General features: G+C 40.9%; 1 protein-coding gene across 1 annotated transcript in view; it reads left to right on the top strand.

The window, feature by feature from the left end:
• The first annotated feature begins 13,520 nt into the window (after positions 1–13,520).
• Positions 13,521–15,388, top strand: part of col18a1a (collagen type XVIII alpha 1 chain a) — a 38,345-nt gene continuing 36,477 nt past the window's right edge. The window contains exon 1 of the mRNA XM_005736912.1: positions 13,521–14,500. Within this exon, the coding sequence (XP_005736969.1) occupies positions 13,798–14,500 (703 nt within the window). The 5' untranslated portion in view covers positions 13,521–13,797. The remainder of the gene's footprint in view (positions 14,501–15,388) is intronic.

Here is a 15,388-nt window from a genome sequence, read left to right as displayed (position 1 = left end):
GATGCTTCAGATCTTCTGTGAATTCATGTCTCGGCATATCACCGTCTCAATCCGTTCCTGGCAAAATGACGACAGTTGGTTTGTGCTGAAGCCAAGTCTGCCAGCCTGTCTGCCGTGCCTGTTTGATTAGATGGGTGAGAAACTTTAAAGAATTCACTGTTAAACAGCCAAAGACTTCCATTGTGTAGATAGACGGCTAATTACCCGTATCTACAATCATCACAGAAGTTCAACGTGATGTGAAATCCCAGCTAAAAGAACAATAGCCACAATATTTCTGTGCAGTTTTCGTGTAAATTGCTCTTTTTAATGCTACATTGGACAAAGCGAGGCCAAACAAACACCAAAGTTCTTTTTTTTTTCTTCTCAAATCGATGGTTTGATCTTTCACCACGGCGCCGTTTTCCATCACGGGCGATAATTTACCTTTAAACAATCTGGCACTTCCAAAAAACCTGTTTTTACTTTAAAAACAACAACTTTGCCAAAACGTTTTTTTTCCCCTTCACAAGTCTGACATAAACTGAAGGTTTTTCAAGATTTTTTTTTCTTGTTTTTATGCGGTTCTCGCTTCAAAGATCAAAGTTTGCTTCTGCGCACCACTTCCCTGAGACGACACAAACTGACAGGGATTCTCATAACTCACTGTCTTTGTGTGTGTTCTCATGTGGGGAATAATAATAGTAAAGGCAACAATCACCCACGCACAAATAAATATGTACCAGGGCAAATCTCCAGAGGACAGTCACTTTGTATATGTTAGCACGGACATTTCACAAACGCAGCCTCTTTAAGAGAAGATGGAGAGGTCAGGGATTATTTAAGAGACGTCAGATCTGTTTTCCATTTCCCTGCAGTCACTTCAGATGCCTCTCAGAAGTATCAGGATAATTTGTTCTCTTCTGCCCATCCGGTTATGGATCCTAATCCCCAGAGTCAACACGGCCAATTCCAGACTTCCGATCTCCGCGCTGTTTCATCTTTGTGGGAAGCAAGAATGACAGCATTGTCATCACCAGCTGGTCAAACCTCCCTTACATGCAGCTGATCAGGTAGCAAGCATTGGGGTCCCCTCCCCTCTCTGATTGGTGATGGGTTGGAATTCTTTTTCCGAGCTGTGGTCGAGACCAGTTCGCTGCTCAGTGCTGATGCATTTTTGTCTTTTGTCTTTTGACTTTTTCTTATGAGGTGATAAAATTTTGCCCAAAATTGGCCTCTTTCATGGCAGTCATATGCACAGAAAAGGAAATGTTCAGACTCGCTGTGGACAGAGTTGTTTGTTAGACAGCCACAAAAGGGAAGCAGCTGCTATGTGCAATCCATCTGCTCATCTCTCCACCTCCAGAGACACCACGACTGGTGTTTAGCAGTGGACTGTCTCTGGGGCGGGAATTAAAAATTTAAAGAAGAGACACTAATCAGACTTCACACAGGTTGTATTTACAGCGTGTAGCTTCTGGCAGTGTGTGTGTGTGTGTGTGTGTGTGTGTGTGTGGACAGGAAGGATTTCAGGGACAGGTATTTAATACATAAATGGAATTTAAAGTTAAAAAAAAGCCACAGTTATAGTTGAAGTGCATAGTCACAGTGTTTACCTGGTGAGTAGCTCTAGTAAGAAGTCTAAGGACTGTTTTGTTCCAGTTTATCAGATGAGAATGCAACTTTCCTGATTTCCTTTTGACTCCTTGGGGATCTTTTTCCATCTATCTAAAAGGTTTTTGATTTCTGTTAGCGGCATTAGTCACAAGGTTCTGAATGGATTGCCATTAAAGTTTTACCTGAGGCAGGTCTTGGGCCAAACTTGCTAATCATTAACTTTTGAAGTCATCCTATAAGACTTCTTTACCATCATGAGGGCAAACATGGAAACTGCATGCTTTGTCAAATGCATATCCTATAGAAATAAGAAAACTGGGAGGAGACGCTGTCTTTATGAAGTCATGACAATCTTCCAGAATATTCCAGTTCGGTTCATGTGTAATGTAGAGGGAATTTTCAGCTCTGCTGAAGGTATGCATTCATGAAATGCTCTTGTTTTAACCCGTGGTGATGCCTCCTGCTGACCCATGAAGTACTGCTCAAATAGCTTCTTCTTCTTTTTTGCATAGTCTACAGATATCAAACTTCCCCTCCCCCACCAAAAATGCTATTGGGTAAAAGCCCAGTCATTCGTAAATAGTTTTCTCATTTCCGCGCTCAAATATTTTTTTTAGTAAATATGTAGCTTTACACAGTGAGACATTTTAAACCTGGTGACCCTCAAACCCTGCCCATGCCAGACAAGAAGTGTCTGGATTCCAGGTGTGGGAGAGTCCCTCTCCATTCTTTTCATGCCCACAAACCAGGTAAATGATTTGTCAGAGCAGGATGACCCTTCACTTCAAGTTCATGCAATGACTTGTTCTGCTGTAGATTTGAGGGGGGAAAAAAGTGGGTGGGTGGGAGTGGGGAATTCATTTTAGGATATACAGTGGATTTATGATTTAGAGAAAAAAAGTTTTTAACTTTGTAGTTTTTTGCTTATAAATTGTAAATAAATAGATTTATTTAATAAATACATAAATAAATATAAGTAAATTATTAACTTGAATTTTCTGTCATATAATTTCAGTCTCATTTATAGCCCAAAGCCTCGGACTGCTTTTTTTATACTCTCAGCTCTGTGATGTCATAGATGAGGGGCTATCCCTGATATGGTTATCTCAGGCACACACAGCAAAGAAAGCTTACCCACCCACTGTTTGTGAGGGGCAGCCAATCAGAAGAAGGCTTGCTTAATGTGAGGATGGCCTTAAAGGGAGAGGAGCTAAAATTAGATAAAGAATATTTTAACCTGTAGGTCATCCAGAGTTCCTCTGCTACAGTCAGGGAAGAAAATATGGTGTTGAAAATGACGTCATAGGTTCCCTGAAGTGAGAATTATAGCAACTATGAAGGAATGTGATGTTGAATAATGGTTGGAGGAAGCTATTCATCTAAAACTCCCGCGTGCAGGGTGGCTCTTTCCTGAGGGTTACCGAAACTAAATATTTAGGGTCTGTTTCCCATGACGACCTGGATGGACTGTGTCATCCTGCTTGCCTTCAGCACCGGCTTCCTGTTTCATATGCGTGTGCTGTGCGTGCATGTGCAGACTAATGACAGTCCTGTGACCTTTTGACTGTAATGAGGTCTGTGTCCTGTTAGGCCCCATAATTAACCCCTCACTGATTTGGTCTCCCTCTACTGGAGGACATGGCAGATGAAACGCTTCCCGGTGTATCTGAATTTTTCACACTGTGTAATACAGGCTTTCTTTTTGGCAGGGGTTCAAAAGTAATCGTATGAGCTTCAGTCGACACATTAAACTCGTCAATTCCCATCATGTAGGAACCAAAACATCTAAACACATGTTTGTGGGGTTTTTCTGGGCTGTCCCATCAACAGCCAAAGTGTGTTTGAGTGTTGTGCTGAAGGCTTGACTGACGCAAGATTGTAGCAGAAGGAAATAAAAACCTTGTAATTACTCTAGTAGCTCTTTGAGCATCGATTGAAATGTTGACTGTGGGAGAGATAATCGTTCCCCTTCTTTTCTGCTACACAGATACACTTTTAGTAGCAGTTTTTTTTTTCTTCAAACATGCATATTTTGACTTGAGTGGCTGTTGGCACTTGACAGGCCTCGTGTACGCTGTGTTTGGTTTTCCACAGGTGTGTTTTTGTTAGGCGAGCAGTAAAGTTTGCTTTTGGTCATTTGGTGAGGCCTGCAGCGGTAAGCATGCGGGGAACTAAATTTTACATGTCATTGTAAACATGTAACGTATGTTAGCACTCATTCATTTACACCTGTAGTTGTCAGCAGGAGAGGTGCATGACCGGGACGCATGTTGATCTCCTTATGAAAGACATTAAGTACAAAGTTGGCTGATGCTGTCTTGCTCGTGTTCATTAAAATTGCACTTGGATTACTTTTATTCCTTATGGATTTGTAAAAAACTGAAGTGTGGAGGAGTGGAGGAGTTTTTTAGCTTCTTAAGGGAAATCAGAAATGGTTTGAGAACCACTAAAGAAAAAAAAACATGTTTTCATCTTTGAGGCATTAAAGAAAGTTTAACTTTAAATACACCTCAGTATTAACCTGTTTATAGTATAAACCTTAAGAAAGGATTAGTTTGAGGCAGGATCTCAGGCTTCTGTATTCCTCTCCAGAAAGTTGTGGCCCACTTTGTGGACAGTAGAGGGAGCTATTTCCCCATAGCTATACATCACCGCTGGGGGTGTGAGCTCACACCAACAATCAGATTTTCATTTGTAGCCAGCTGGTTCAAATTAGTAGGTCAGGGAAATAGCAGACATGCACATCCTAGCACCTTATAAACGCTGTGCTGACATTCTGGTTCTCCCCTGCAAACATTCACAAACCGGCCACACAACTTGTAAATTTCAAACTCAGCCGAGCACACATTTAAATGAAGAAACCTTTCAGCTTATCTCCCCTCCACGTACTTCAGTCAGCCAGGTTTTTGTTTCAGGCAGAAGATTCAATTCTCTGTCTGTCATTAGTTGCGATAACAGCTGGCAGGCATGGTGTTGAAGGCCAATTACAGTTTAGACATTTCCGGATGCTCTGACTTGACAGTGCGCTAATTAGTGGAGTCATCGCAATTACAAGAGGCCTCGAAGTAGTCCCTTTGGAGCTGGAATTTTTTAAAGATCACCAGCAGGCAGCAGGCTCTGAGCTCTTTGGTAATTTCCTGCATTGCACCTCCTTTTAATTACTCTTATCATTTGCCTGAGTGATGATTGAGCAGAGTGGAGCTTAGAGTGGTGCTTGTTGGTCTTAGATCTTACTGGTTTAGTAGACTTGGGTTACAGAAACACTGTTTGTAGTTAACTCTCACAGTCACTGTAAAGAATTCGACTTGCTGGTGCATGAGTAGAGGTTCCCAAAACATACATGTGTCGTGGGGTTTGATTAAATCTCAAGAATAAACAAAGAACCAAACTCTTAATAGCCAACAGGGAATTTTATGGTACATATACTTGACATGTTCTCAGGGTTAGACCCATGTATGGAACAGTTATCCATCTTTGATCTGCCCTGGATTGATGCTAGTGTTTACTGAGAAAATGACATTTCTCTAATGCAATAATTATGGTAAAGCATGGGTGTCTGTCTTCTATCGCACATACGGTGCACGCCTTTACCTCCTTCCTATACTGTAACAGTTGTTTAGGCACCACAGGCTACATATTCCTCTGTGTTTGTGGAATGTGTCTCTTTCAGAGTGACAGCCAAGCTGTTTCTGCTTGTCTGAGCAGGACTGCGTGGATCCCTGCAGGGCTCTGTCTGCCTGTCTGTCTCTTTCTGCAGGATACTGGGTCGCTCAGTGCAAAGATGCACCCTTTAAAAAGAAAAGAAAGAAAAAAGCAGTAGGTCTTTTCTGCTGCTTTTCAGCACATAGATTACGCACAGCATCTGCAGGGATTTCATGGGGTTGTACCTCGCCATGTGATGAGCTCCTAAGTCTTCTTCCTCTCTTTGAAGATGGAATAAGTGACGAGTTAACAAAAACAATGTTGGAGCAACTAGTCAGTGATTTAAAAAAGAAAAGAAGCTTAAGATTAGAATAATAGAAATGGTAAACACCCCTGATTAGTCTTGGGTTTGGGCCTGTATTCAGTTAACCTGCATGTCTTGAAGGAGTAAATCTTTTAAAGGACAGGAACAAACTGATGGTTGGGGAAGCTGACTCTCGTAATGCTGCGGTCTCTTTATATCGGGCAGTGGCAGAGGATGACCATGTCCATTTTAAACGATGACTCCGCCCCTTATATGGGGAATTTTAGCTTCTTCAATCTGTGTGAAGATTTGCAGTGAAACAAAGCATCACAGAAGTAGCTTCATCTGAATTGTCCATCTGACTAAACTATGGGAAACTATGCACATATCTTTTCCATTTATTCATTTTTTTAATGGGAAGCTATTTATTTATTTTAGTATTTTTAGCATTTGGGGCTTTTTTGTATTTTAGCCTGAGGGTTATGAAGTTGTGGTTTTAGTGAAGCCAGGAGCAATGCTTATTTTCTGCGTCTGGTAGAATAGTTGCCCGCTCTATTAACAAACCTACCTAAACGCATCAGCAAAGGAACCTGAATCTAAACGTGGAAACGGGTGTGGGTTAACGTATGCTTTAGCTATCAGACATCACAGCTTACAGTTTGTGGCAGTGTCAGTGAAGAGCTAACAACACATTGTTAGCTTACATAATTATGGCTCCAGAAAATGCCTGGTTTCACAACAATACATGTGTTACTCATACTTGAACAGCAAAACATGAGCAGCACAGCCAACACCAGCTCATAAGTGAAGAGAATCTCTGACAGAGCAATCCATCAGTGTCTGGGCACGAGTCTCAACTCGGTGTCTTTTCTTGGTATTTGTATTACATCTATTTGTTGTATTATATTATAATGTTACTGGAATAACCGTTAATGTGAGCTACTCCTACTTATGGCTAATTCACGTGCAATTAGAAGACGTAAGTCTTAAGAAACCTTCTTCATATTGAAATGAAACCCAATGTTATGTTTGCTTTTCATCAAGAGATTTTTGATGCTTGACTTTTTTGTTTCTTCCTCTTCATGTTGAACTTCACTGGTTATCTTTTCTGTTAATGGTCAACTTTTTAACCAATCAGCAATCAACCTAAGGATTACCACACTGTGCATTGCTTCACGTGTTGGCTGTATTTCCATAATCCCTCTCTTATTGTGCAACCAAACGTGCAGCCGTGAATTTGCCCCAATCCAGAAACACATCCATGAAGAGCGTGCATTACACGGACAAGATCCACCCGCATGTTTCTATTAACGGGTACTTTACATATGAATTTGAATGAGAAACCAACCACGAAATCGACCAGTCACATGTAGTAGAGCTATTGAGCCAATTGCCAACTTTAAATACTACCTCCATATTCCACTTCCTGATTCAAGTTCATTGGAGTGGAAGTTTCTATGTATTCTGTATGTTTAATTATTAATTTAAGACATTTTAACAGTTTCTAGTTTACAACAGTTCAGATGTTGCTACAGGAGGCATTTAACATGGTACCCTGCTCCTACAGGTCACTCCTGGACTGTGATAAGTGTCTGTGGGAAACAGGACTCTCTTCCCTCCTAATGTGATAGCTGTGACCTTCTGACCTCCATTCTTATTAGCCAACCCCCACCTCTCATTCCCTGGCTGTCTCTCACACACACACACTGACATACATTCAGCGGTTGGAGATCCTGCAGATGTAAGAGGATGTGATTTGAATTAGGTTCTTTCATTCTGACTGAAAGCCAGAGCATAGTGGCAGTATAGGAACACTATCTACTATCTGTCCATCTACAGCTGATAACTTGAATTACAAGCCTATAGCACGCATGTCCTGAAACAAGTGCTTCCCAGGCCTAACCTTAGGCAGTGGATTACTCCACTTCACTGACGACTGATAGTGCTTTGAAACTGGGTAAAAATAGATTCTGCTTGCAGCTTTTTTCTGTTTTGGACTCAGCTGTTTACCACTGTGTTGAAACCTGTTGCTCGGGGTTACATGAGAGAGCTTTTCTGTTTGCAAACAGGGACTTGCAGCCTGCAGAGAGAGAGTGGAGGCATGGTGCTGAAGATTATCAGATGATAGTATAACAGGCGCTTCCTCGTGCTTTTAATTTCTCCAGTTGATTCATTTTGAGATGTACTGCTGCTCGACTGTGACATGCTGGACTGATGCCCTCGCAGCTGCAGCTCAGACACGGGTGTGGTGTGTGTTTCAGCCATATGTTCACTATAGTTTGTATATGTTTTTGTCTGTTTTTGTCCAGCAGATGTATTTCAACCATATGTGGCTTCGTACTGGGGATGTTAGGATGTCCTAATTAGTGTGTGTCATTTAAAACTCCCAGCTCTCCCATTGCCGTGGAACGTAATGCTTGTATAACCACTAACACTGTGACTACACCATGACTCATAGCGAGAGGTTAATAACTCTCACATGCTGAAATAACATAGGTGCATATGGAGACAAGGATGTGTAAACGTGTGTGTGTGGTTGTTGCCAAAAGGCCCTTTAGCTGGACTGCCCACATGGTCTTGTGTTGTCACCCTGGATTGTGCCTGGTTGGGGGTTATTTTTACCTTTAGGGTAATAGAGACTGCATAGAAAGTCGATGGTGGAACGCATACTTTTCTCCTCTGTCAATAGTCTAGGCTATTGTGTTTCTAACTGTTATTAAATGATTCATAAATGCTATATTTAGCACATCATACAAATTGTGAGTCTGCACATGAAATGCAATATCTGAATGACAGTCAGAGTGGCGTAAAATAACGATGCGAAGTGACGGATAATTGGCTGCCTTCGGCCTCGTCTGGATTATGTTCAGAAGCTTTTTGTTGGTGTTGTAATTAGTCGATCATTCACTTCCCATTGATGGTCTCAGTCTTCAGACGCGGTCCTGGTATTAGGTTTCATGCTTTTGTCTGTGCATTGTGAGGACAGACACAGGGGAGGCCTGGAATTTCTCCTCCTTAAACATCTGAGGAGTTTAAAGATCAGGCATCACAGAAATGCAAAAGAAAAAGTTCTACCACCAAGCAGGATCTTCATAATCCTATAATGCATAGCCGATGTACCTTCATTACCTGTGGAGGACCCGAGACTTCTACCTCATGGTCTTCCTAAGCACCACCTTTTGTTTCACATTCTTCATTCATAATTTCCCCTGGCAAGTGTAGTTCAGATTTTTAGCCATCATTTTAGGTAATAATTTCAGCTAACAGTTAAATTGTTATTGATGCTTTTTTTTTTAATTTAAAAAAATAACATTTAGCTATAAAAATCAATTGCTATCTCAACAATAAGCTAATCAACTGTTTCTTTATTTTTTTATTTCAACCTTTTTTAACATTATTTGGACATTTTATTCCTTCATGCATTCATACCAGCTGCTATTTTGTAATCCATATGCATTAGTTTTAGTTAACTAGTAACTGCTCAGCTCAGACTGGTTTAAGTCCCTTGTTTGTTCATTTATGAATAATTAGCTAATATTTCCATTACATGCATGGGTAGTGCAGAAGTGCTCCCCTGGGTACCTCTGTTTAGATTCTTTTCTGGATGGATCCAGATACAGCGTTTAGGGCCAAACCATAACAGTAAAAACTGATAGATTTATAATCTGAGTCCACATAACTGTTAATTAAAACCAAAAAAATATTTTAGTATTGAGAAATGTGCATTGTTTTAATTTCTTGTCTTGCTAGGATATCCACTGTTCCGTTAATGTGTTTTTGTTAATGGGTGAACTGGTCCTTTGAACAAGTAGGAATCCCTGCTGAGATTATAACCCTCTGTTAGTGTGCAGGCGACCAGCACGTGACCTTAGTTAAAGGGCGGCTCTTATAGAAGACATGGTTCAACTACACATAAGCAATTTTGTCAAAAGCACCTGTTCCTTTTAAATGAATAAAAACAGGTTGTTTAACGTGCACGCCTATTCTTGGCACATTCTAGTGCACCTTAAAGGCTTTGCTGTTTAAATGTAGGCCTGATGCATTCAATGCAAAGACTTTAACTAGTCTTGCAGTAATTTTCTAGCTTCCAGCTGTGTTGTCTTCTTCTTTTATGGTTTGTACACATATTAAGGACACATATTACTTTTCACATTTTCACATGTTCATGATATGGAGATTGCCTTAGTCTAAAAGACTGATGAATGTCCTGCATTTTTTAATAAATAAACTAATCATTTTCTAGTTGTAGTGACAATCTTGACAGGGGGGGATGCATTACACGTTGGACATGCTTCACTGTCTGGCAAGTTCTAATGAAAATTTTAAATTGCGTGTCTTTGACTCGCACGTGAATACACCCCCGGGGTAATTCATTGTCATCTTTAGAAAAATAACACTCCTGGTGATTCATTTTCTTTCACGCAGTTTCTTCTTTTTGTCTGGATTTAGAACGTCACGGAGGTTTGCTATCTGATTTAGTAAAGGAAACATGAAGGGCTTAGTTAAAAGAGCAAATCTTGCTGATGGGACTCCCCACAGTCTGTGGATCGTGCAGAACAGCTAGGTTTTTGTTCATGTAAAGGATGGATGGATTAGGCAGGGAATGTACCACATGATGTTTCTATTCTGCTGAGATCGGGTGAAATTTAACTTTAACTTTTCTGGGGGAAAAACAGCAAAACCTCTGCAAAGTCTAAGCTACACCATAATGAAATGCACAACCAAATGCCTGACAGAGGATTTCACAAGCTTTAGGCTAATCATTATCCATCACAAGACTCGAGTCTGTTATCCTAAAGTTTATTACCCAAGTCGCTACCACAAACTTTGGGTTTGTTTCGGTCTGCAAGACAAAGATTATTGAGCTTGTCTGACCAGCGCTCCAGACTTTCAGTTCTTTCTCAAACATTTTGTGATGGACTATGTTGCACAGCAATGCTTAAAGCTCAACTTCTCAGCCCTTCTGGAACTCTCTCGCTGAGCCTGGGATCTCAGAACTCAGTTATCTTTTTATAAAGTAGATAAAATCTCATTTTTTTTAACTTGCTTTAGAGTATTCTTTTGTCTTTCTGTCTTGTTGTGTGCTTTATTACTTACTCTTGGGAGTTATTTCCCCCAAGAGATATTATTACAATGACTTATTTAGTCAGAAGCAAACTTCTTATCATATGATTAAAGATAACAGTTTCCTTTCATCAGGATGGAGAGCGTGAAAAAGCTTGGCCTTGTGTGAAATGAGCCATACTTTCCTTCATAGGGTAACCAGTTAACAGAGCTAACCATCTTCTGCAGTTTTTATGAACTCTTTTGCATTAAATGTGTGTTGTTGAAGACTGCATTGCTCTCCTGGCGACACCCTACCAGGGCTCCAGGCTGTGGCGGTGTGAGTGTCACCATTTCACATGGTTGCATTTGTGCAAGTGCATGATGATCATTAGTCTGTTTCGGTGCGCTGCTGGCGCAGCCAGCTACCGTCACTGTGGTTGAAAGTAGTACTTTATCTCTTTTTCATGTGCTTAGCAGGTGATGATGAAAGAGTGAAACACTCCATTTAAGCTGTTGTAGTGTTTTAAAGATGAAGCAGTCTGGAGCTGATTACTGTTTGCCAATGAAAGGTCCCGGCTCAGACACTTATGATGAAAGGAAGTGCAGGTGAAGGGAGGAAGAAGTGGAAATGTGAGAAAGTGCAGAACAGAAAATGTATATCAAATTCTATTAACCATATTCATGAATGATGTCCATTAATAAACTTTTGGGACAGGAAATTTTACTGGTTCCCAGAAAAGTGGGTTCCAGCCTGAGCTCCAGCTCTAATGAAAGATCTGTGCTGAAATGGATAAATGTTCTTCTTCAAGTAATCAGTTCTGAGAAATAAATCCCTGTTGATGCCAAAGTTTGTGTAACCTTTTGCTTTTTTTTTTTAATTCCTGGATTTTGTCTTTAGCACTCCCTTAAAATTTTAATTTTAAAGTGCAGCCACCTTTATTTTCCCCACCAAAGGTTAGGGTTGTGTAATGTTTACACTTGATCTACACATTGTCATTTAGTACTGCATCACACCAGCTACACATAAGTAGAGCGAAAATTGAGTTTTATAGTTATAGTTGAAATTGCTAAATGATAAAATCAGATAATGATAGAAATGTTTGATTTGAGTTTTGCTGCCTCACGTGTCAGCCACATTGATCACGAGGCGGATTTTGTTCTTTTGTAGCACCAGTGTTACCAGTGAAAAAGTTAGTGTAGGCCCCAGTTTCTATAGTCCAGACACACATAATCCTGCAGGCAGGGGTCAGTTGCATCGTTAGTGACCCCAGGCCGAGAGAGAGTGTTACAGGGTAAAGTTGTCAAGCTTGTGTCAAGACATTTCCCTATATCCATGTGGGAGCTTTATGGAGATGACCTTCTATCAGCAACTGAAGCTGCAAGCAAATGCCAATAACTAAGAAAGACACTTACGCGAACCTCCTGTTCCTTTTATCGCTAAGATCCCATTAGCAGTCGTCGAGGGTCTCTGTCAGCCAGCCCCACGGCGTTATGAGAAACCAGTCTGGACAAGAAAGCGAGGCTTGGATTACTGTGTACCCACAGAGCACTGAAAACAGGCGTGTAAACTAGACTGAACAATAAAAGGCACCCTGTAGACAAGGGACAACTAATGCACAGACAATGGGTTATGTTGGAGCGCTTAAGCTTGTGAAAGAAAATGGGACCAAGAATTTGCATTAAGAGATGATATTGATGATCAAAAAAATGGACATTTCTCTTTCTTTACATGAGTGTTGACTGTCATTTGCAGATATTCCATACAAAAATACAATTACGCCAATAAATGACTGTTGTTAGATTATATTTAAATATAACCACACCACAATGGCAACTTCTTTTCAGTAATTGGTTGCAATGGACCAAGACTAATTCAGTCTTTGAGGGATCTCAGCACCGCTCCTTGTGCTTCAAGCTTGTAACAGTATATAATTGAATCTTTTTGTTGGAATGTGACCACAGTTTACATTTTTTTGTAAGTCTGTGGTTTTCATATTATCGTAGATTAACAAAGCAAACAAATCAAGGGCAAATTGCTCCTGTCTGTAAAACACTAGAAAGCATCAGTATTGTGCTGTGAAAAGAAAGGCTGCTGTAATTTCAAGGTATCAGTCAGCGGGAGAGCTCGCTTTTCATTGCTGTGACAAAGGGGGAAGGAGGAGTTAGGGGAATAAATATTGCCAGAGCAGCCAATACGGAGACCACCTCCTCCTCCTGCTTTCCCTCTCTGCACTCTTTTGAATGGGGCACTCCTCTTCAGTTCTCCTCTCTGTTTAGTGAAGTGTGTGTGGAGACAGAGCTGAAGGAAAAGTGTGTGTGGAGTGACTGTGTGGACATGTCATAGTTCACTCTGAGTCTAATCGAGCCGGTGGACGTGGTTAAGACTTGACATTATGGTTATGATGAGGATCCAGTTTGGACTTGTGATTTTGTTGGTTCAGTGGGTGGTCCACTCTGATGCCTGGCTGTGGTCCTGGACTGATACGGCAACTTCAGCCCCAGCGGTAGACCCCGAGGGATCTGGCAGTCCAGCAGGTAGTGGAGAAGCGCCGTCAGAAACTATTGCGAAAATTGGAGAAGAGATCATTGCTGAAGGACATCAGATGGAAAAAGCTGTGCAGACCTTGGATCAGACTCCTGAGGCTCTTAAACTGAACACTGTAGGGTCAACAACAGAACCAGAGAATGAACATGAGTCAGAAAACTTTGCTGCAGGGATGTCATCACACACAAGTAAACCTGGTAATGCCACATCTTCACCAATAAGTTCTGAAGGATCTGAAAACTCAACCTTTACAGGAAATGTAACAAGACTCAGATCTGACTTTGGATCTGAATCTGCATCAGACAATGGGTCTGCAACAGGAACTGAAACTAGCTGGCGATCAAGATTTGGAACCCACAAGGCTCAAAAAGGTGCAGTAACGAACACCACTCGTAGTGAGTTAGATGGTAGAGTTAGTGGAGATGAGGACCACAGTCTTGGCAGCACAAAATCAGGGCAAAGTCTCGAGTCCCCTAACAACACGAGAGGAAATGGAAACAGTAGTTCTAGTTCGAATGCTATTGACTTCAAATTAACAATATATTCACATGAAAGCCAAGAAGATTTATTAACCCCAACTGTAAGTTACAACTCCCTAACGACTATTGAGGTATCTAAGGATCATCAACAAGTGAAAGTTACTCATTTACTAAGTGGTAAATTTATGGCTAACCAGAAACTTGTATCTAACCAAGCATTACAGAGTAGCAAAGCTCCACTTGCCAGCCAGGTACTTTCTACAACTAAATCCCCCCAAATCTCTAAAAGACAACCACAAATAGATAGCAAGAGCCCAGACACGACCTTAAGATCTATAGATTTCCAACCCAATAAATCACTGATAATAAGCCAGAAAACTGGTCACATCCCAGATGCTACTCAGTCAACAATAAGTGGGAAAAAACTGAACCAAGCAATCTTGTTCAGCCAGACAGTTGCAGTTAGTGAGCCAACAACTATAAAACAACCAGAAGTAGGTAGGCCAGCACTGGATGCTGAATCCCCACAATGCTTGTTGCTAGACACCGCTCTTTCTTTCTGCTCCTCCATGGCTGGGCAATGGTTTGTCGTGCCCAATTACTTCAACCAGAGCAGTGTGGAGGAAATCCAAGCACTCCTCAATGAGTGGGCTTGGCTGTTGAATTCTCAATGCCATCATAGCGTGGAGTGGTTTTTCTGCCTCCTTTTGGTACCAAAGTGTGGCTCTTTGGCCCCGCTGCCTGTGTTACCTTGCCAGAGTTTCTGCGAAGTCTTGCGGGACAGTTGCTGGACGCTCCTGGATGAGGGACGCCTCCCTGTGGAGTGCCACACTCTACCTGATGAGGAGGAGGATGGGTATCAGTGCTTGTCAGTTAGTAACCAGAAAGGTAATTACTGGCTCAAATGAATCTTGTTTTGGGATTCATTTTGAACCAGTTTTAAACCCCCACCCCCCGAGTCCGTCTGGTATTTTTCACACTATGAAATACCCTCTCAATTAATCAAGATTTGTCCTTGTCAGCACCGAATGAGATGTATTAATTAATGATTTCCCATCCCAAAAGAGCATGAATGCTTATTTTTAACTTGAAGTCTAACAAGCATGATGCCAGTACTTTGTTTAACTTGCTGCATGTATATGTGTGCTGTGTACTGTATGTGACTTACCTTGTGAAGGTCATAGTATACCAGCACCCCCCTGCACGCACGCACACGCACACACACACACACGCACACACACGCACACACACGCATGCATTTCCTTTTTGAGTAATTATATTCAAAGGGTAATACTTTGCTCAGATGATAATTATTTGCTTTATTACAGTAATGTTATATGTAATTATATACTCAGTCTTGCCAGATGAAATAATTTCAATTCAAACAACCTTTCCAGTTTAACTACAAAGCTCTTAAAGCCAGACTGTAACACAAGAAAACACAAGTTTGCAAAAAGATCATTTTGGCTTTGCAATTATCTGGCATAAAATACAAATGTAATTATAATTATTTAATCATATTTATATAATTTTCTTGTTTGTTTGGTTTTTTTTTGCATTGCATTGCATTGCAAGACTAAAGAAATTGTAGATGCCTCTAATGAATGCATCTGAAACTGCAGAAGGCAATCTTCTCTGATATGTGCATGAAATGTATAACTTCAGCATATCTCTTTTGACAGTGAGTGGTTTGCAGGCTTGATGTGCGTTTGTCTGTTTAGGAATGGACACAGTAGCTTGGCATGCATGGGAAGCACTCATATTTGCATCAGTGCT

The sequence above is a fragment of the Pundamilia nyererei genome, unplaced genomic scaffold, assembly GCF_000239375.1.
Source record: "Pundamilia nyererei isolate P.nyererei 1_Seehausen unplaced genomic scaffold, PunNye1.0 scaffold00071, whole genome shotgun sequence".
NCBI classification, from domain to species: Eukaryota; Metazoa; Chordata; class Actinopteri; order Cichliformes; family Cichlidae; genus Pundamilia; species Pundamilia nyererei.
This window is presented reverse-complemented; position numbering and strand designations above follow the sequence as displayed.